The sequence below is a fragment of the Exophiala spinifera genome, assembly GCF_000836115.1.
Source record: "Exophiala spinifera strain CBS 89968 unplaced genomic scaffold supercont1.4, whole genome shotgun sequence".
Taxonomy (NCBI): Eukaryota; Fungi; Ascomycota; class Eurotiomycetes; order Chaetothyriales; family Herpotrichiellaceae; genus Exophiala; species Exophiala spinifera.
The window spans coordinates 224,485-245,491 of record NW_015622516.1 but is presented as its reverse complement, the minus strand read 5'-3'; the positions used below and the strand labels follow the sequence as shown (position 1 = coordinate 245,491).

Genomic DNA, 21,007 nt, shown 5'->3' with positions numbered 1-21,007 from the left:
CATAGATAAGCGTCCTCCAACGGGCGGAGCTAAATCCAAAAAAAGATTTTATTGTGTACGTATTATCTCTGATTTCGTTTGTGATACGGATGGTTTGTCAAACTCCTAGAGGGTGAAAAGGTTCCTTATTCTTTATGGAAGGGCTTCAGGGGAGGTCTAGACTGTATAGGCAGCTGGTTGACCATAGGAGGGCGGGGAATGATCTCAGGAGGCTGGTGTATCCAAAGTTCTGACGCGCGTTGCATACGTCGCAGGGGGGTTCCTAACTCAACAGCGCCGACCGAAGTCTTACTGATGACGACTAGCATATTCAAAACAGTATCAGAAGAGGCTCGCCGGCTTAGACATTCTTCCCGAGGCAAGTGACTTAGTGATGAGGGGCTGTAGTAACATATTTCTGTGATGGTATTATATTATTTTGCGTAGATCATAATCTGCTGTAGAGCAAAGCTCTAGTCTGTCAGAGCGCTTCGCTTTTTGCGCATACACAACGATCGGGATATCGTGACCAAAATCATACAAGTAAAGACGTCAATGAGATGATCTGAGTTGGCAAAATGGCCCAGATTCCTCCTCCGCTCGGGGTTGGGGGTATCATCAACGCTCAAAATCGAATGCTCACCATGTCGTTTCCACTCCATTACATCCCACCCGAAACCTCAGGCGCTTCGTGGGTCCATCTCTCTTTCACACTATCACCATCCAACACCCTTCAACAGCGTTTCGTCATTTCTTACTCTCTGTGCTCAAGTTCCTTTTCGCCTTCGACACTGTTGCGAGCCTGGTCGGCAGGACCAGCTCCATTCGTCGCTGGTTGAACCTCTCCCGCCTCGGCGACACTGTTCTCGGCGCCGGCTTCTCTCCGGATCTTCTCGATCTCTTCCGGAGGAGGAGCTTCCCATTTACGGCTTTCCCAAGGCTTGATGCCGAGGAGGTACATGGTGTCGATCTCCTCGAGAGTCCGGCCTTGACCCTCGATGACGAAGAAGTAGATCAAGAGCAGGCCCAAAAGGTTGCACCCGGCGAAGACGTAACCGTACAGGAAGTCAATGTCGCCGGTGATGAATGGGGTGAAGAAGGCGAGAAGGAAGTTCCACAGCCAATTAGAGGCGGTCGACAGCGCCATGCCTTTCGCACGGTAGCGGGACGGGTAGAGTTCACCACAGATTGTCCAGATCATTGGTCCCCAGGCTGAAAAGATACGTTAGTAAATGACACTATGTTCAAAGGGATGGGAAAGGAGGTGCTGTTGTCTGGTAGACCCCCCCTCCCCCACCCAGTCTGAGCCGCACCAGCTGGTTGGGTGGGAAGGAGGCCGCCCAGTCAGGAACGGTAGTTGATAGAGTTGACTTACTGGTTGCGAAACCGAAGATGAAGAACGAGGCCATGACAATCATAGCAGTACCACTGGACTCGGTACTCTGAGGGTCGTTACGGTCAAGAGAGAAGTGGCCGACACTGGCGAAGATCATGAACATGAGGACTGTGTCTAGCTGTTAGCGATGATAGTCACATGATGTGCCAAGACTCAATCTCAGCCTCGTCATGTGACAAGGCTGACATCCTTGTATAGCCTCAGGGGTCCGTAAGGAAGACTTACACATCCAGAATGATCCGACCATCAACGAACGACGACGTCCGTAGTGTTCTACAATGTATAATCCATAAAAAGTGGTGCCGAAGTTAATCCCGTTTAGGATCATTTGCGTCACAAATGAGTTGTTGATGCCTGTGGCCTTGAAAATGACAGTTCCGTAGTAGAAAAAGTAGTTGGCGCCAGTCAGTTGCTGGAACATTTGGAGGGCGACACCGAGGAGGATACGGTATGCCATCTTCGGTGCTCTGAACATGTTGACCCATTCCTGGACGACGCCGTCTTGCTTGGTTTCGGCGCGGAGCTTGGCTTCGATCTCTTCGAGTTCGACGTAAACGCTGTAGTGGTTCGCCGGCGCACCGTAGACCTTGAGCATGATCTGCTTGGCTTCTTCCTTCTTGCCTTTGCGGTAAAGGAACCGAGGTGTCTCAGGGAAGATCAAGATGCCCGCTCCGAGGATAAAGGCGAAGACAAACGCGAGACCCATGGGAATACGCCATGATGCCGAGCTGCCTCTCTGATGCTCGAAGCAGCCGAAGTTGATACATGAGGCCAAGAAGATACCGAAAGTAATCTGTGTCAATGTAGGTTAGCTTCTGGGATCAACCAATTCAAAATTGTTCGAGACTTACGAAAAGCTGGTATGTGCTGATGAGAGCTCCACGGATGTGTCGCGGGGCAGTCTCGGCTATCTCTTTGTCAGGACAGGACTACTCAAATCACGGCGTCGGACTTACCCATGTACATGGGCACAAGCAAAGATAGGGAGCCAACACCCAGACCTGCAACCCATCGACCCATCATGATCTGGTACCAGTGATGTTCGGATGAGATCATGACGATGTTACCGACTGCGAAAATGCAGCACCAGAAGGTGACCGAGGGTTTTCGGCCAATGAGATCTGCAATTGGAGCTGCGATCAAGGCACCGATCAAGGTACCGATTGAAAGCTATATGAGTTAGCGGTCGTGCTCGAGCGACAACCAGGCTGTATAACAGGAATGACACTTACCATGGCCACAATGAGACCAGATCTCACATTGCTGAAGTAGGCAGTGCCGTCATGGTGATGCTGGCCGAATCTTTCCAGGAAATCTGGCATGGCCAGGAACCCCGAAATTTGACCAGTATCATAACCGAAGATAAAGCCACCCATAGAAACGAGCATGCCCATCCAGAAGGACGCCCATGTTACTCGTCGCAACGGACTGTAGTCCAGGTGTGATAGGGACTTTCTTGCATCGGTGGAATCTGCACCATGCGGATTATACCTGCACCACACAATCAGCAACGGGGGCTTGATTCAGTACTGAAGAAGTCAGGCACGAACCTCTCGTAGGAGACATAGTTGGTCAAGCCCAGAGCTTCCCGCGTAGGCTTCTGGAACTTGGGGACTTTGAAAGACCCCATGATTGTTGTCGTAGGTTGAGTTGGAGTTTGTTTAATTGTTGTTATTTGAGAAAGCAGTGAGCTCTTTCGGTAGGAAGAAGGTATAGCAACCAGGTTGATCTTATACTTCCTCGGCCAATACCCCCGGTGGGAAAACTATGGCACACCACGTGTTGATCAGTGCTTTGTGAATGTAACTTTCCAATGGCGGAGCCCACGGATGACACCACGACAGGAGACGGCGGCTGCTGCATCGCAGGTCCAATGACGCCTGCGATGTGAGTAATTTCTCAAGGGATGGGTAAGCAAAGGTGCAGGCCTCTGTACCTGTGACATGGAAGAAGAAGGCTCCATCAACCCACAGCGGGCATACCGTGCAGAGTAATCCGAAGACGGGGTGCCCATGGTACGAGGATGGACGCTGAGGCATAAGGATGGCCACAGCCAATAAAATGAGTGCGAGACCAGGGGCGGCAATTCGTCGGTGCCGAACAGCGAAGTCAATAGAATAGTGATAGTGCCGGATCAAAAGGGCCCGACGATTCATGCACACTCAAGTGCGCCGCAGACGTCGGTGTGGCGTGAAGAAGCTCCTCGCTAGTAGTCTGGGCTCAGGAGCTTGTGTAGATCTCGAACATCACGGGAGGCGAGGCTGGACCGGAAACGCGCGGATAGTCTTTACTTACCCACCAACTCCAACATGTCAGCAACGGCAAATGGTCATTTGATCAATGACGAAGTGAGGTTGCTTCAAGTACGGAATTAAGTGAGGATCGACTTCTTTCTCACACCCTTTCGTATCCGGAAGCTCCCACCCCATGGGGGAGTCTTCCTAGAAGGATTCGAGGTCGAAGTGCGCGCCACATAAGCTGAGTGATAAAGCGAATGAGATGTCTTTAGCAAGCTTTTGGACTTGCTACATTTGAAAACTCTATGGTGTTTGGGAATAGTATCGTTGTGGAATACACAACACAGTAGATTTGTTGATGGGGCCAGGTCTCAGGATGCACAAAAAGTTGCTGATCGCCGATTAGTCAAAAGTAATGGATGATCGTACGAGTACTGTACAGTAGTCAAAGTCTTAGCGCAAACAGTGTCAGACCGGACATACGTTGGTAGTGAAGCTTTACGTCCATACATAGACATCGAATTTTGGGATTCTAAGTTCCTTTCACAAGTCATGAGGCTGATTCTCGAAGCCTCACTAGCTCCTGAACGCACTCGCCGCTGAGAGTTGTCGCCGCCCAAAAGGGATATTTGTACAGTAAGCCTCACTAGCCTGGCTGTTTGTGGTCTCCCTAGTATGGGCTGCGGTGTTTTGGCTGGAGCACGTGAGCCCCACCAGGCTTGCCCTTCTCGGATCACCTGACGGGCGCCGGAAGCCAACGATGTCTTGAAGATCACGGGTCTGGAAAAGCTTTTCCATTCTCAGCAAAAAAATCTTTCCATGGTGCTTTCTCGAAGACTGACGGTCCAGGAAATAATCATGACAGAGACTCACTCCAATGTCACGACATCATCACAGCCTTCGGCCCGTCAGTGCCGTTGGTGTCGAAAGCGCGTGATGGGTATCTAATTTTTGAGAACAGCGATTCGACTTTTCCGCGCCTAGGCTGTCTGTTGGCCCACATTCCCATCCCCATATGCATCCTGTGGAAGTTTCCGCGTACTTCGGTGCCTCCTTTACAGCTCAGCTTATGTTACATCCTGGCGATGCCGTCGTACATCCCTGATTTTGGCATACCTCCTCAAAACCCTTGATTCATTGTGCCCTCAAATTCGGGGAGGCATCTGTCAACTGAGGTTGTCCTGGGGTCGTGATAATGTGAGGTCTGGACCCTTCTGAACTTGCCGCGAGGATCTAAACTCTTTCTGTTTGGATTTTCGAGGCACCGACTATCCATTTGCTTCTCATGGAGCCGACACGGCCGACACACCGAAAGCTATGTAGCTTGAATAAAATTGTCAGGCTGCGCATGCAACAGGGTCTCCTCGTCATTTCCACCTGATGCTTGCTCCCGCGGTGGGAGCTGTAGTGATCTGGCGCAGAAGACCAATCACACCCCGGCTGGACACAACATTCCCGGCGACTTCACCTGGAAGAGTCGATATTGTGTTGATGCCAGGGTCCATGATCTCATCCGCTTCATCGAATGCTTCCATCTCGGTTTCTCCGCATTTTGACTTTATATAATACTTCGGTGGACGAAGCTGCTACACTTTGACAGGCGTGAAAGTCCAGGTCAATCCATGACGAAGACAATCATGGACGAGGGAAGATTGTTGATGATACTATACAAGGCTGAGAGTGTTATATCCTATAAATGGACAGAACCACTGCCCAGACAATGTCTCCTGTTGGGCGCTCCCTGCCCCACATTTCTATCGAGTACTCCAGATACGCCTCCTTGCTCCTTGTTCCAGCCAGGCCAAATTTCCTCGGACAATTTCTTTACAAGGTCCAATTTCTCCCACATCGTTTCTCTACTCATGCCTACTCCGCCCTCACGATGAATACTAGCGAAGCCACATTGAGGACTAACAGCAAGGTTGTCCCGGAGAGCATCTTCCCTAGTTCTGCCCTGGCCCTGGGCGATCGTATCTGCAGCTTGATATACCCTCTTCTTGAGTTCACTCATATCCTCTAGGTCCGCATGTTTGGTCGTCACCACACCTAGGACAACCGCCTTGTCATTCGGTAAGTGCTTCAAAGGTGTGAAATCTCCCGCCCGAGGACTGTCGAACTCTAGGTAAAACAGCTTGTACGCCGTTTCGTTGAACAACTTCCTGGCGATTCGTTCGTATGATCCACTCGCCAACCCTACGCCATTGGGGAAGTTTCCTCGACATATGTGCACACCGACATGGAGGTCCCATGGCAAGTCCCGAATCACGTCGTTATGCGACTTGATATACAATTCGAGCAGACGATCCAGGTCGACCCCTTCGGTCTTGCAAGTCGCAATCCACTCTTCATCGCAAAAGAAACTGAGGTTAGGATCGTCGACCTGAATTACTCTGAGACCATTATCGTAAAGCGTCATTATTTCCTTCCTCACGGCGGCACTCAGATCAGACAAAAGCCCTTCGTCCGAGGAAAACAGCTCCGGTGAAAATGGCTGTTTGAGCTGGATGTGCCACCACCCAGGTGGAGGAACTGTCATTTTGGCATTCTTGACTTGATCTTCGGGTAAGAGGCTACGGAAGAAGAGCCAGTCGTCGAGATAAGCAGACTTGTCGAGGGTCACTTTCTTGGCTGTTGGATATCCAGCTTCCCGGCATTGAATCCCCCGTTTTATGAGTGGCCGATTGGTAGGGAAATCCTTTTTGAAGTCCTCCAAAGGCGTGTAGCGCATTTCGAACCCGCTTAGGGCTTCAAAGAAGTTGCCATAAAAGATGCTCCGCTCGAATTCACCTGTCACAACGGGGAGGATGTTGCGATCCAGTTGTTCTCGTACGACGTCCTTGATGGCGGCATCCTGCACGGCCTTCAATTCACCCCAAGAATCTTCGACGTTGTCGACCGGCGCACCGTTTTCAGGCGAGGGACCATTACGCAGACGATCTGCTTTCAAGGTCGAGTTTGCTCGCGCGTCTACAAGACTCTTTGGACGAAGCAACGAGCCTACTTGATCGGCTCGAAATGGTGGAGCCATCGCGTAAAAGTCACGGAGTACACAATGTCCGTACAGACAAGGCCGATGTTCAACTGCGGGGGTTGATGTGAGGACTCGATGAAGCGTTGCGTTCGCAAGAGGTCACTACTGACAAGAATTCTTTCTTTCAAGTACGAAATCAGTTCAGCTCATTCAAAATCCATCTTACGTGGGATGATGCCGAAATGGCTCCCCTCACCTCCCGATTCTCAGGAGCAGATCTCGTACTCACGGAGTAGTGTCTGCGACCATACCGTTGGCGGATGTTATTGAAGTTGATTGTGTGTTGACATGATTCAGATGACAACTCGGTGAGATTTTAGTTCTGGCCCATCCTAAACATTGATACCCCTGATAGGTCAAGGTCTGCTTACTAGATGCAATGACGAGTGTCGGTTTACGGTGCCCTTTCGAGCATTCACTATGCGTTGACTATAGTATTCTGGTTCCTGCCACTCTCATTACTTCCATGCGAGACCTCATCCTGTTGGCTTGTTCCCGCCATCTTCTTACAAGGAAATCTCACTCAATTTCTCCCGTCGATCGTGCGTAGGTACGAGTCGTACGACTTCAGATGTGAACCGCTCCACCTAACACGAGCTACAAAAGTACCCAGGCCCAGTTCCCCCAACAACCCAATTCCGATCCTACCATGAGATCGAATCTAGCGGCCACCGCCTTCAGAATACGAAGTACTCCGCGGACCGTAACTCGGCCTCAAAAGACAGGATGCTAATTAACTTGAGCTTTTCACTCTACCAAAGTTACGGGGCTTGCCCAGAATGAATCAAAGACCAGCTGCTACAGCGGTACAACGCCCCCAAAGTGAGCTAAATCATCGAAAGCAACTCAGAGCCGCGTCTAGACTGGTCCTCATTCCTGTCAAGAAGGACATGTCACATCGGAAAGGCCCTTCTCCCTGCAGGATCGTCCCGTGGCGGCGTGGACATTAATGCAAGCCACAAAGTCCATTTCACGTCTTCCATGCTAGTCAGTGTGCCGGGTCCTATTTACTGTACACTACCATAACCACCAATAACAACCCCGGTTTGCACCGGCAAGCAACGGCTCTAACATTGCACTTCCGAACCATGTCCTTTGATTCTCAGGGGCCAGGGCCAGATCAGACCATTTTTTGGTTCCCTACGGGATACATTAGTTTCCTTCCAAATCACAAAATCACCCTCCTTCTAAGGGAATCCTGCCTGCCTAGGCACCTCCGGGAGCTCCCACCGATTGGTACGCGCACCGATACCATGTAACCAATGCCAACGGCCCCCAGTAGAATATAGGCGCTATTACGCAGGCACGGTGAACCCCAAAAGATAACAAAATCTGTGTCGCTACCCTCTTCAAACCACCTTCACCTGCCATGCCTTTGACAGAATGTATTCACAAAGATTGGATGTTGAGACAGGAAAAGGAAAAGTCGAAGGCACCCCAGATCCACACTGGGTAACTGGGCACCCGAGCAGGAGTCCACCGATTGGCGATACCAGCACCCCGTATTGCATCGCAATCTTTGAACGGGGAGTACGGAGTCCACAGATGTCCATCCCCGACGATCTCAACGGTGCCAAGATCGATGAGAGAGTTGATCAAACCCACCTACTTCGTACGCGACGCAGGTGAGTTTCACCAAAAAAGAACATCCGAAGTACGGATGCTCCATCTGCGGGCGGTCGGACTCGCTCTTGGCTTCAAAAGCATATGCCTGTCTCTGTCGTTGTTTCTGACCCTGAGCCGTTGACGGTCGAACACACTGGCCCCTCAAGAGTAGTACTACCAAGCACTCACTACTCGGACTGCTACCATCTATCCGTGACCGAACAAGGAACATATTTGAGAAATATGCAAGAAGACCAAGGATCCTGAATCCCACCCCTGCAGGCCATAGCACTTCAGTTCTCCCAATGCAAGTATGGAGTACCGCCAGTGCATGTACCGGTCCCAGTTCAGGCACGGAGTACGGAGTACCTATAGAGTAAAGATGAGACCAACACCCCCTGCCCATGAGCCATCCATTCTCATGAATCATGATTCATGACGCACATCCCGAGTTCACCTAGCCCTACTTTTTCCCACTAGCCTTGGTTTTGGCCCTATTGGGCTATTGTAGGTAGACCACAATTTGAACATCTCGGTTACGTCCTAACTGGAGGAGTCCCCCTGATAAATCTGGTACCTTGATTCCGAAAACGGATCGGAGTCTGGAACGACACACTCTTCATCCGAAGGGGAATGTGCCGTGGGCCGTTGGCCGTTAGTGTACAATGTACCGGCATCACGGTCAGGGGGGGGTTTTCGAAGCGAGGGTCGATGATCCACTGAGGAGGACGCTAATAAAATACACCCGTGTACGGAGTACCATGTACTCATACCGTGTACTCCGCACAGAGCAGACATGTAGCCTATACTGTACAACAGCAGGTCCATAGTGGTCTTCTTCCCAGGGTGTTTCTCGCCGAGTCGTCACCGTTTCAATCTAGACCTTCCCCCTACCCTTACAGTTGCATAGACCTTGCATAGGACATTTGTTGGTTGACATGGATCCTTCCAACTTCCAGAAACCAACAATCCTTGCTACTTCGTCCCCCGGCATTCACCCCCACCGCCGCAACATTGTAATCATTTCGACCGCGGTGGCACTCACTTCTACTGGGTTGGTCAACAGAAGACGAGTCCTGGGATGTATCGTGTGTCCCCAGGTGACCCGAAACGCAGGAGAAAACAGAGCAGCACCCAACACTCCAAAACAAACTCAGAAGTCAAAGTCACAAGGGGCCAGTGCTATACAGTCCGCACGCTGAGCTGATCACAGTCTCTCTGGGGTCCTCGGGACTTAAGAGTCTCCTTTTCTCTATCTATCCGGTTGGCTTTGCTTGTCCCACCCATCACCCACATATGGTCTTGTACACATATCCGTAGCAATCCAACAGCGTCGACTTGTGAAAATATAAAAAAATATCCGGTCCACAGATACGCATTCGAACACATTCCATACTATCCATAGCTTCTCAAGAACTCCTCGCCCACCCCTCATACACCCATTTTGTGTCTATTCTTCCTATCCCATCCCAGCTAGATTCGTGTGCTCCCATCTCATCCATAAACCCATCCATCAGTCAAGATATATATGTGTCCCATGTGCAAAACCACTCTCTCACCCCGTATAAACTCCCGAACCACCACTTCAAACATACCCAAATCACCAAGACAAACCTAAACATCTTGATACGATACACTCCACTCTTTCGTCGTTTTGATAATCATCGCTTTACTTCCGTCGCTGCCATCACTCCTTCCCCCGTTCGAAGTGACACTATTGCTCCTTCGCTTGGGGTGTGAATCTGACAACGATGGAATCTTCTGTGCCTTGCTACCTCTTCCACTCTGTATGACCACGCGATTGCTGCTAGTCAAGGCACGACCAATACTGTGATCTGAGGTATTTTCTGCTCGGATCCCTTGACGCGGGAGGTCGAGACTCTCGCTTCGATCATCACTTTTAAAGGCATGGCTCCGCACGCCGGAAGCGACGGCGACCTTGCTTCGTGCCGTCTTGCCCATGAGGTAGCTGTCGTTGCCATAACCGAAGCGTCCGTCCTCGGAAGCCACGCCCGAGAGGTAGCCGGCCTGAATCGAGTCCATGAACGGACGTAGATGCGGCACGCAGGCCGAAAACACACTGAAGAACAGTTCGAGAATGGTGGCTATCGTGGGCAGCCAGCTGTTGAACGTGATGTCAGTGCCGCGGTCGAAGAAGCGGTGAATCTCCGTCAGGCGCCAGATGGTACATGCGACGGCGCCCAGCCGAAACGAAAATGCGAAGCAGACTGCGACTTTCTTTTTCGATGAGAGATGAAGACCGTACACGAGAAGGATCGGCATGGCCATTATTGCGATGTCGGTGAGGATGTTGACAATACCAATCGTATCCCAGAAGCCCGTCTGGTTGAAGCATGTTTCTGTGGTGATCAGATATGGATGTGGCAAGGCGCATTGGAAGGCACTGGCAAAGAGTGTGGCGACGGTCCATAATCCAATGAAGCCGACAAGGGCAAGCATCGGGATGCGGTGGTATGATTTATTGGGAGCCAGCGCAAGGAGAAGCGATAGTGTCGAGAGTTTCCCAAAGGACATTGTTATAATGTAAAGCATATTCCAAGCATAGCCGGCCTTTTGAAAACCTTCGTAGTCTTCCGAACGGACGGTGGAGAGCTGCGAGCCGAGTCCACGGCTGACCTGATTGTTGATCGCAATTGTGAAGCCTATGGCAAACAGCTACGCATGTCAGTATTGATGGCTTCGGTTTGGAGGACAGGGGGAATTTGATCCATACCATGGCCGTGGCAATGATACTATCCGTCCACATCAGTCGACGCAGTACCACCAACTTACTGAGGAGGACGGTGATAACCGCCAGACACAAAGTCGCCAACGATACCCATGATACAAGATTCACAACAGGACCTTTCTTTGTAGCTGATATCAGGGGCACTCTGACGACGAGCTCGCGCATCGCTATCATTGTGTGGTGGCGCTTTCGGCGTAGAGATGTCGTTTGATCTCACTGCTGTGAGGATAGATACATGGAGACCTCAGCAAGGTAGTCGAGGATACCCTCTGATCCAGGCCTATACCTAGGAGAACATCGTAGAAGTATAATTCTAGACTTACCCAAGAACAAATTCAGAGTTGGGTTAGAATCAGACCGAGGAACCAGGTGTTGCAACAACATTTGCGGCGGGTGGGTGGCTTGCCAGGCCATCAGCGCGTGTCCACTTGTATGCGGGAGGCCTGGCTGAACCTGCATGGGCACCTGCATCATGATACGAGAGGGCGATCCGGAGAGCCATCATATGGTCTCAAGCAGTCATGAAACCGTTCTAGCCCATGGGTGGCAGAAAGCAATTCTCCCGGTGGCTTTCTTGTACAGGGTGATAAGATGGGCGTGGGTTGAAAGAAGCTTCACCGTTGTTGGGCTGGGCGGGACGGCGCTGACATGTGCTTCTGGCGCACCCACTAACTTGATCAAGCAAGGAGGATCTTCCCAAGTCTCATCCCAAACCTCCTAAGGTTCTCTGGGGAACATGGGTAGTACTAGCCGCTGCGTCTACCGTAGGTGTGCGTGTCTAGCGTTGTGACTCTCGGGGGATGATCTTTTGGTTGACTGTGGACTCCACCAACATAGGCAGAGCAGGCATTGGAAGCCGTCTCAATCATGAGCCTGTCCCGGCCCCCCAACTAGCCCGGGCTGCTTTATCACATTTGCTCCCTGCTCGCGTAGACTGAAGGCGTAAATCCTGGCTTTCCTGTTGCGTGGTTGCCACTGCGACCTGCCTCGTTTGTGATGGCTGTCACAGAGATCCCTGGTAGACATGATTCAGGAAGTGGATTTTGCCCAATATCCCGGCGTCGCAAGGAATGTGATCAGAATGAAGCCTTCAAGGCATGTGGTTGTTCGCGTGGTCTTTGCGACTCCACCGGACCTCTGGCATACGATGTTACTTAGAAAGCATCTCCCATAACAAGCAGTGCAAGTCTCGTCATCAAGATTGGCAAAATTCCGCAGATAAATTCGGCATTATTTACGAACTGTACGCTTTAGTTGAAGACTTGATTGCACTGACCTTGCGTTCGTGAAGCTCACCGATGTAGGCGAGGGCTTGAGTAGCTGCGTGATAGGGGTTTCATCACAATATGAGTCCTTGCAATTGGAACGTCGCACCCCTGCCTTCCCAGTAAATCTGCCTCTAGAACTTGGGATGATTGCACATGCGCCATGGATTGAAATTGCTGGGCAATTCCTGGCAAGGACTCCACATCTGAGGGACGACAATAACAACAGGCGTCCCAGAGCAGCGTGCATGAAATCAACAAAGCTATTCCGTGTCTGATTGACCTTGCCGTTGGAGTCCATAGAGGTCCGACCGGGGATCAAGCCTCGGATGTCAACTGGTTTGAACTCGCATCTACGCACAGGCATCTTGCGGCCGCAGTTTGTAGCATATAGATCAGGTAGCTCGTACGAACAACCGACTCCACAAAACGTTGGTGTGCGGGAGGATAGCGTTGGCCGGTCCAACGCTGCTAGCGAAATACAATGAAGCTTTCCACATTCCGGCCACCTCATCGTTGATCGGCGTTCCCTGAACCAGGCTCCTTGTTGTCTCGTCCATTTGAGACCCTGGCTCCGGGTGACAACTGTGCTAAGCAAGCACACCAAACTGGCTCTCAAGGACGGACAACCTGGATGGTCCACCTTGTCCAAAGTTTCGTGTTCTCGAGCTTTCTGGATGGATTTAACGCATATGCGAATCCCACTCGGGCTAATGCAGATAACCAGGTGATTTTCTTCAAGCATGAGACGGAGTACGAGACACAGGGCCGTGGCTTGGACCAATCTCTTCAGATATGGGCGCAGTTAGTTCGTCCCAGGACCCTTTTTATTGACATTGTAGTCACTGGTTGAAAGAGCCAGATCTACCTCCCTACTCCTTCCTGTGGCGACTGCTGTCCAACATCTCACACTGTCCTGAACTGTTGAGAACTGTAGTGCTCGTTCATCATCCATTTCCTCCGTCTTCGGTAGAGCGACTCGCCTGTGTTCTCGACTTTCCTAACAACTTTGCGCGAAGTAGGACTGGCTTCCATTTCGAAAACAGCATAATGGACAACGTTTATGCCATGAAGGACGGCGGCAAGTATGCTTCTGAAGTTCATCATTCCAGACACTCGTCAGATGGAATGCAAAATGTCGAAAAGTCCGTTGACCGTGATGAACAAGAGATGGCGAGGCTTGGAAAACGCCAGGAACTGCGAGTATGACTTCCCTCTCTCATCAGAGGCGTAACTGAACGTGGACAGCGAAACTTTGGTTTTATGAGCATGCTTGGATTTTCTTGTACCCTCATGATAACATGGGAGGGGTTGCTGACGGTTTTCGTCTATGGACTCACTGACGGTGGCCCCGCTGGGCTCGTATACGGTTATCTCTTCTGTTGGCTGGGATACTTCACCGTTGTGGCTTCCCTCGCTGAAATGGTATCGATGTGCGTAGCGATCTTCATCCAGCTTACTGTTGCTGACTGTCACAGGGCACCCACGGCAGGTGGCCAGTATCACTGGACTTTCCTCTTTGCACCAAAGTCTTGTCGCAACTTTCTCTCCTTCGTCACTGGTTGGCAGTCTGTCCTTTCGTGGCAAGCTTGTCTCGCGTCGGCGGCGTATCTGGGCGGCACGATCATTCAGGGTTTGCTGGTACTCAACTATCCCAGTTATGATTTCAAACGATGGCATGGAACTTTGCTACTTTTTTCAGTCATTTTGTTGGCGTTGCTTTTCAACACCTACCTTGCAAAGCAGCTGCCCAAAATCGAAGGGGCTGTATTGATCGTGCATATTGTGGGATTCTTCGGAGTTCTCATTACCTTGGTGTACCTTGCACCACATGGATCTGCACATGATGTGTTTATCAAGTATCTCAACTCGGGCGGATACAACAAGGGAACCTCATTCTTCGTGGGTCTGATAACAACGGTATTCGCATTCGTTGGAGCCGACGGAGCCATTCACATGTCTGAAGAGATCATCAATGCTTCCACGGTGGTACCCAATTCGCTTGTGGCGTCGATCGGCTTGAATGGAGTAATGGGGTTTGCCATGCTGATTGCAATACTGTTTTGCATTGGTGATATCGACAGCGCGCTTACTACGCCAACGGGATTTCCGTTTATCGAAATCTTCCGCCAGGCTGTCAACACAAATGGCGGGGCCACAGCGATGAGTGCAATTGTCTTGTCGTTGATGATTTTTGCAACGATTGCGGTATTGGCAGCAGCGTCTCGGATGGTGAGTTCGAAATGTTGTCCGATTTCGACGTCGGGAGCTCTGACTGTTTGCAGATGTGGGCTTTCTCCAGAGACAACGGCTTGCCCGGTTCACATTATCTGTCTCGGGTCGAACCACGTACAAAGCTGCCCCTGTACACAGTCGGACTGTCAGTTCTCATTACCATGTTGTTGGGTCTGATCAACATAGGTTCTAGCGCAGCGTAAGTGTTCCTCCCGAAGTTGGTGGTACAACCTGATCGTTCTGTAGCTTCAATGCCGTCGCATCACTCGTGGTCTCGGGCTACCTCTCGAGTTATACTCTTCCAATGATTCTGCTGCTGCACAAAAAGATCTTCAATCCTTCTTCAATCCATTATGGACCATGGACCTTAGGACGACCATTTGGGATATTCTGCAATATCTTTGGCCTGTGCTGGATTGCAATTGTCATGGTTTTCAGCTTTTTCCCATCCGTCCGAACAGACCTGACTCTGCAGACCATGAATTGGTCGTGCCTCCTATGGGGAGGTACCATGATCATCGGAATCACCAGCTATTTTGGTTATCTTCGAGGTCGCTATAATGGTCCAATTGTCGAAAGGGATATCATTGATCAAGTCCACCGCATTTGAAAGTGACGAGCAAAGGCAGAAAAGCCTCTAGGGGACATTGGTGAAAACTACCAAGGTATCGGGGCCGGGTATGTACAACATTGTTGAGTTGCAAAAGTGCGAGATAAAATTGTTGTCTTCAAAGGAGCTTAGAATGGATCCGAACGGCGCGTTCAACGGAGTTCGTCCAAAAATGGCATGTCTAGAGGTTCTTCGAACTGATTTCTTCGCGAAGACACCCCTGCCTGAGTAGACTTATACAATGATGGGCCTGCTGGAAAGGCAGATGCTGGACACTGGCTGGCTGAAAGGTTATTGATTTTAGGGCAAGGGGTGAGCACAATAGCGGTACCAATTGCGACGTGGTAGAAAGTGTCTCCCAGTTGCTTTGATGTATTCTAGCTCGACGCCCACTCATGGGAGCTTAGATGCTGACCTGGTCAGAAGAACTCATCACTGGCCACTCTTGTTGTTTTCTCTTGTCTCTAAGTCGGAGTACGAGGCATTGTAGGTACCGAGACAGGTACCTGGAGAGTCCTGTGTCTCGATCTTCGACGGACTGGCAGGTGTACGGCCTACCTGCCCCAACAGGCCGGCGAGTCGAGGACGCTGCCGTGATTTGTTCAACGCTAACTCGAACATTAGTTAGAGGCTCACTAGGCGGCAGTTAACAGGATCTGCAAGTAGGCACTAACTAGGCTAGCCTAACAAGCGATGCCCGGATACCCCAAACCTCACCAACCCGCCTGACATCTATAGGCGGGCCCTGGCCTGGAAGGGGGTGTAATGGGGGGTTCGAAAAGAGTCCGCTACGCCAAATTCCCAATTGGGAGGTGCCAGCAAATCACTTTGCTAACGACTTCCATGTCTATCAGCATCCAATGCCTGTTACTGTGTACTCAATACTTTGCCAGCGTATACAATCGGCCTTCTCCGAGTCGAAGCCCTCAATGTGTCAATCTCAATTACCAATCTTTGACAATGCCATGGCCTCCTGCCGGGGACACGCACCGGCATCATGGCGATAACCGTTCAGAAACCAGGTATCATGCGCTATCCATGCCATGTTCCTCCCAGACCAAATCTACACAACTACAATACCTTCCACGCGTCCTTGAGCTCAGCTGAAATCACAACATGGGCAGTCGCAGGTAAGACATGGGCACTCAACATCCCATGCAGGCCGGGTACAGGATCGAAGCACGCGTCCTCCACAACGGTGACAATGAAGCCGCGATCTGCCGCCTGTCTCGCGGTACTGAGCACACACCCACTCGTCGTCAATCCACAGAGCATCAAACTCTTCACACCCCTCTGTGCGAGTTCCTCCAACAGGCCCGCAGACTCAAGCGCCGAGACAATCCCAGGCGGACGAACCACCATCCGCTCTTGTCCGGGGTCGATCGGGGCAAGCACATCTGCTTCATAACCTAGCTCTGGCAGGCTAGCGAACTTGTCCTCGATCATGCGCCAATTGAGTGCCATCTTGCTGCGTGGGAATGGTCTGCTTCCCGGCCTCGCGTCGAATACACAGTGGTAAACGAGCATGCCCTTGGACAGAGCCCAGTCGCGCATTTGTCGAGCTGTGTTGAGGACGATAGGCGCCGCATCCGCGAGACGAGACACCACAATGTTCTGATAGTCAAGCAGAAGCAGTGCAGTTTCCGGTGGTGTGACAGACAATGGCGAGGCGGCATCCGTGGAGGAAAGGATTGCTCGTGAGCCGTATACCATTGCCAGCTGCTGCCTGTCCCGCTGCCTGTCTCGCTATCTGTCTTCTTCTCGGTAGGTCTGTCGAGTGCAGCTCTGAGGCCGTACACTTGGAGTACTTGACGACTCAAAGGCTACTGTCAGGGGGAACGTCAGTACGGAGTTCAGGCCAACTCCAATGGCATCCTGGTCAAGTAAGTGGTGATGGCCTAGACTGACTCTACATAGGAGTTATCACCCGCCGTGTGCTCAAGTTCTCTGCTCACATGAGGCAGTTCGATTAACCAACGAGTCTTGACTGAGCTTTACTTGAGATTCCAGAAGAGCGTGTGATTGCGAGCCCCTCGACGACCGTGGTGTTGTACTTAGTATGCAGCCGGAGATAAGGACGTGGAATGTTGAGCATAACGCCGAAACCGGGCATCTGCAGCCTGTTCGGCAACACGAGAAACAGGGCCGAAAGACTGGCTAGACTGGAGAGACTGTGTCCCCGGTCATTCTCGTTATCGCCGATGAAGCAGAGAGCCAAGTCCGTTCCTCCCTGCCGATGGCATCGCAGGACTCAACGACTCCATACTCGTGCGACCCTCTGTTGGACGGACTCGGACATGCTACCCTGGATGGTACCCTTTCTGCTCGATGTGAATTCGCTTGGGTATACTGTGTGCCTTGAAAGAGAAAAATTCAGAAGACAGTTCCGATGGCATGATTCATGCTGATGCTGTTTGGCTGCGTTGCAACGGAGAAAGAATACAGCAAGTGCGCCAGTCCCTTTACAGGAAAATGCTGCAATGAAAGCACCGGCGCTATTTGAAGGGCTACAAATTAATCTTCGACATTGCTTGTATTAGACTTGCCTGATTTGCAAGCACAAAAAACGAGGACGATGAAGGGCGGTCGGTATTTGGATTGTTTCTTTTCCTTCTAACCGATCAGATCGATTCACCAGATAGGTGACTATGTCATGCCTCATTCTTCTCCTTGAGTGCCTTCTCCTTCGACCTTTCTGTTGCTCTCCAAGAAAAGATCAGACAGATGGCCAAGACAATTCCCAACCCGTCCAGGCCTATACCAAGATACCACGCCCCTCTATATCCTTTTAATTCGTCTGTGCCGCCGTGGTTCACGTGTGTCTCCACAGTCCCTGCCATGCCTAGACCGATACTGATCGAGTAATTCACCACGGTGTTGATCAAGCTTGCGGCTAATCCTTGATGTTCGGGCGGCATATGATTTGACAACACAATCACGCCGCTGGGGAAACTCATGTCCATGCCCCACGGCGTCACGATAAGCGCAACAAAGGTTTGCGCCCAGAATGTCTGATGCACTGGCATCGTCGCGAGCAAGATATTCCCGACGCAGAACGCCGTCATCGAAATCAACAGCACCCAGCCTGGCTGGATTTTGCTGATGACGAAGCCGGTCGTGATGGATGCGATGGCACCGGATATCGCGGTCGGCACGATCATAGATGCTGTGAGCAGAATCGACTGTCCGCGCAGGATTTCCAGAAACTGCCTAATCAGAACGTGTCAGCAATTGTCGAACATCAGGAAGCAGTGGTCTCTTCTTACCAGAGATAAAAGACCCAGATGCCAAAACTTGCCCAGCCAAACGCCTCGCATGCAAACACCAGTCGCGTATCGCGGGTGAACGAGCTCATTGGCACGAGTGGAAAACTAGCCCTGTACTTTTCAAACCAGAAGAATAACGCCAGCAAGAGAACACCGACGATGAGCAAGACATAGACATCGACCTGAGCCCATCCCGCAGTCGGGCCTTGATTCCATGCGAAATTGAACAGCACCAATCCTACCACGCCGATCAGTGTCCCCGTGACATCGAGTTCTCGGAACGTCACGACTCCACCAGCGACCGGCATGTCTGGCACGGTAAAGACGACCAGGAACGCCATAAGCACACATACCATGCCCAGCACCCAGTATGCCCAGGGCCACCATACAAACTGCGTGAATATGCCAGAGAACACGGCTCCGACGAGGTATCCTCCCGGGGCCGCTGCTCCGAACAAGCTCAGGACCATATCCTTTCTCGGTCCAGGCGGGTATGTTCTGCTGAGCACCGCAATGCCGTTGGGGAGCATGATGGCAGGCCCTATTCCCTGCATCGCACGACAGAATGCGAAGAAGATGAGGGAGTGGGAAAAGGCGCTGAAGCCCGCCACGAGAGACCAGACCGCGAACCAGCAATAGCCGATCACAAGGAGCTTCTTGTGCCCAAAGAGATCACCCCATCGGCCAGCAGGAAGGATGAACGTGCCTACGGTCAGGGAGTACCCAGCTGGAAGCCACGAGAGCTGGCCTGGGTTGGTGGTGTTAAAGGTGTGCCCAATGACGTGCAGAGGCGCGATCGATTGAGCGAGGGCTGCCTGGGTAAGGAGCTGTGCGGATGTTATGACGATGACGAAGAGGATTTCGTGGAGGCGAGAGAAAGATGCGACCTCTGTGGCGGTAGGCACCCGAGAAACCGTGTTGGTCAGGCTGGGCGCGTGGCCTAGACTTGTGCGAGCAGTCTCATGTCTGGCCAGGTCTGTGTCGTTTCCCAACGGAATGCTGTTCGTTGTCGTTGCATATGCCACATGTCCTGGTGAAGGGGTCTGGGGCGGTGTCTCCTTTCCTTTAAGGACGGTATCCTCGCCCAATGCCTCGCTTTGGGCTTCGGGAGGCATCGTGGAGGTCGGTGGTGGGCGAGGATGCATGATCTCCTTTGCCTCGAATTGATTCATTTGCTTGAATGTGAGAGACGGACAGAAATCTACCAATCTGCCCCGGCCTGCCGTGCCTGGTCACTACCACTGATAACGGTATGAGGATATCCAAAATGACGCTTCGAAGATCTTTGGCAGACACCGGAGTTGAATCTCCGAAGCGAGACTAAGGCGCACGAGCTCGTACAAGCATGATCGACGATTGATCACAGGAGCGACAAGACAGGATGGGTGCAGCGACAGATACTCTTGAAAGAGATCGGCTGCTTCTTGTAGGAAGTTCTGGACGAGGAGAGGAAAATGTTCCGAGCCTCACCCTACGTTACGCGTGCCATGTTGCTTAAGTAGCTTGTACATACCCAAGGGGACGGCTGGTGAGGCCTCTGCCCCAGAACGTTTGACGCCATCAGCGGAATCAACCAAGGGTCCAAGGTCCAAAAGGTCCACTACAAGAAAAATGATATCAAGCGGTACAGTGTTTTTTTCTTCCCCTTTACATATTTTCGTCTCCACTTGGAGCTACAAGTAGAATCCACCCCATCTCGCCTGCAAACATGTGGAAATGGATTGTACTCGTCGTACAAGCGGCTGCGTGGGAAGGCATTCCCCTTCCGCCGAGATTGTCTAGTCCTCGAAGAAGCTCAGATGATTATCCAAGCATTAAAAATTGCGGATCCACCGGTTGGCGGTTGTTGCGGATCTTCTTCCGCCCAACAAGATGGCGAACGATAGTAAGGACGCGGATACCTGCCCGGAAATCTACTCCCGTAGGGCATACAGTACCTTGAATGTGAAAGCCCCAGAGGGGTTGCCGATACTGACGAGACTCATGTTGACATTTGATGGCGTGCAAACCATTGGTATGACGGGGCTGTGAAATATCAGCCTTGTACAGGGAGGAACCCTCCAGGACTGCGAAGTACTATCAATTAAACAATGTGAAGTTCCCTCAACCAATCACCAAGACCCCTAGAGTGATGGCGCAGGTTAAAACCACATGGTTGTGTGGTGGACGGCCATTCACTCAGGCGAGCAAGGAAGCAACAAGGACCAGCGTTCGAATCCCCAGACAGCATCCGATAATCGAGAAGAGATTCAGCAATTATCATAGCCACAGTCAGGGTTGGATCAAACCAGACAGGCTCGTCTGGAAGGCGTCTTCAACTGTGGATGGTGGAAAAGGCTCAAATCTTGAAACATTCGAGACCTCGAAGTTTCACTCTCATTTTCTCTTTTGTGCCTGAGAGACTGTACAAATACACTCTGCGGAATGTCAACTGATTCAATGCCAATGAGTCTATCGTTCCCAGAACACTATCACACTTTCACGCTCGAATGGTTGCTGTGTAGGTATGTGAGATTGATCGCGGTCACGCTTGGCTCCGCTTGGGAGCAGATGCAATATTCGCCGCAGGTGCGCTCGCGGAATGAAACAAACAAGAACTGAGAACGGCCGAAGGGTCATCATATCGTATTCGTC

The 21,007-nt window shown here is 51.3% G+C and overlaps 6 protein-coding genes across 6 annotated transcripts; 1 reads left to right on the top strand and 5 right to left on the bottom strand.

The window, feature by feature from the left end:
* Nucleotides 1–733: 733 nt before the first annotated feature.
* On the bottom strand, nt 734–3,005 carry PV08_05271 (uncharacterized protein; the record flags this gene model as incomplete). Its single annotated transcript, XM_016379615.1, has 7 exons — nt 734–1,191; nt 1,355–1,483; nt 1,601–2,168; nt 2,227–2,282; nt 2,332–2,545; nt 2,608–2,866; nt 2,926–3,005. 7 exons carry the CDS (start codon nt 3,003–3,005, stop codon nt 734–736), a joined length of 1,764 nt encoding a protein of 587 aa, XP_016235442.1.
* Nucleotides 3,006–5,302: 2,297 nt separating this feature from the next.
* On the bottom strand, nt 5,303–6,640 carry PV08_05270 (uncharacterized protein; the record flags this gene model as incomplete). The annotated part of the gene is made up of 1 exon (XM_016379614.1): nt 5,303–6,640. One exon carries the CDS (start codon nt 6,638–6,640, stop codon nt 5,303–5,305), a length of 1,338 nt encoding a protein of 445 aa, XP_016235441.1.
* Nucleotides 6,641–9,862: 3,222 nt separating this feature from the next.
* On the bottom strand, nt 9,863–11,171 carry PV08_05269 (uncharacterized protein; the record flags this gene model as incomplete). Its single annotated transcript, XM_016379613.1, has 2 exons — nt 9,863–10,924; nt 10,983–11,171. The coding sequence occupies 2 exons, from the start codon at nt 11,169–11,171 to the stop codon at nt 9,863–9,865; spliced, it is 1,251 nt and encodes a 416-aa protein (XP_016235440.1).
* Nucleotides 11,172–13,312: 2,141 nt separating this feature from the next.
* PV08_05268 (uncharacterized protein) lies at nt 13,313–15,107 on the top strand (the record flags this gene model as incomplete). Its single annotated transcript, XM_016379612.1, has 5 exons — nt 13,313–13,465; nt 13,511–13,695; nt 13,741–14,494; nt 14,548–14,696; nt 14,744–15,107. 5 exons carry the CDS (start codon nt 13,313–13,315, stop codon nt 15,105–15,107), a joined length of 1,605 nt encoding a protein of 534 aa, XP_016235439.1.
* A 1,071-nt stretch (nt 15,108–16,178) lies between these two features.
* PV08_05267 (uncharacterized protein) lies at nt 16,179–16,820 on the bottom strand (the record flags this gene model as incomplete). The annotated part of the gene is made up of 1 exon (XM_016379611.1): nt 16,179–16,820. The coding sequence occupies one exon, from the start codon at nt 16,818–16,820 to the stop codon at nt 16,179–16,181; it is 642 nt and encodes a 213-aa protein (XP_016235438.1).
* Nucleotides 16,821–17,758: 938 nt separating this feature from the next.
* On the bottom strand, nt 17,759–19,488 carry PV08_05266 (uncharacterized protein; the record flags this gene model as incomplete). The annotated part of the gene is made up of 2 exons (XM_016379610.1): nt 17,759–18,317; nt 18,374–19,488. The coding sequence occupies 2 exons, from the start codon at nt 19,486–19,488 to the stop codon at nt 17,759–17,761; spliced, it is 1,674 nt and encodes a 557-aa protein (XP_016235437.1).
* Nucleotides 19,489–21,007: the final 1,519 nt, after the last annotated feature.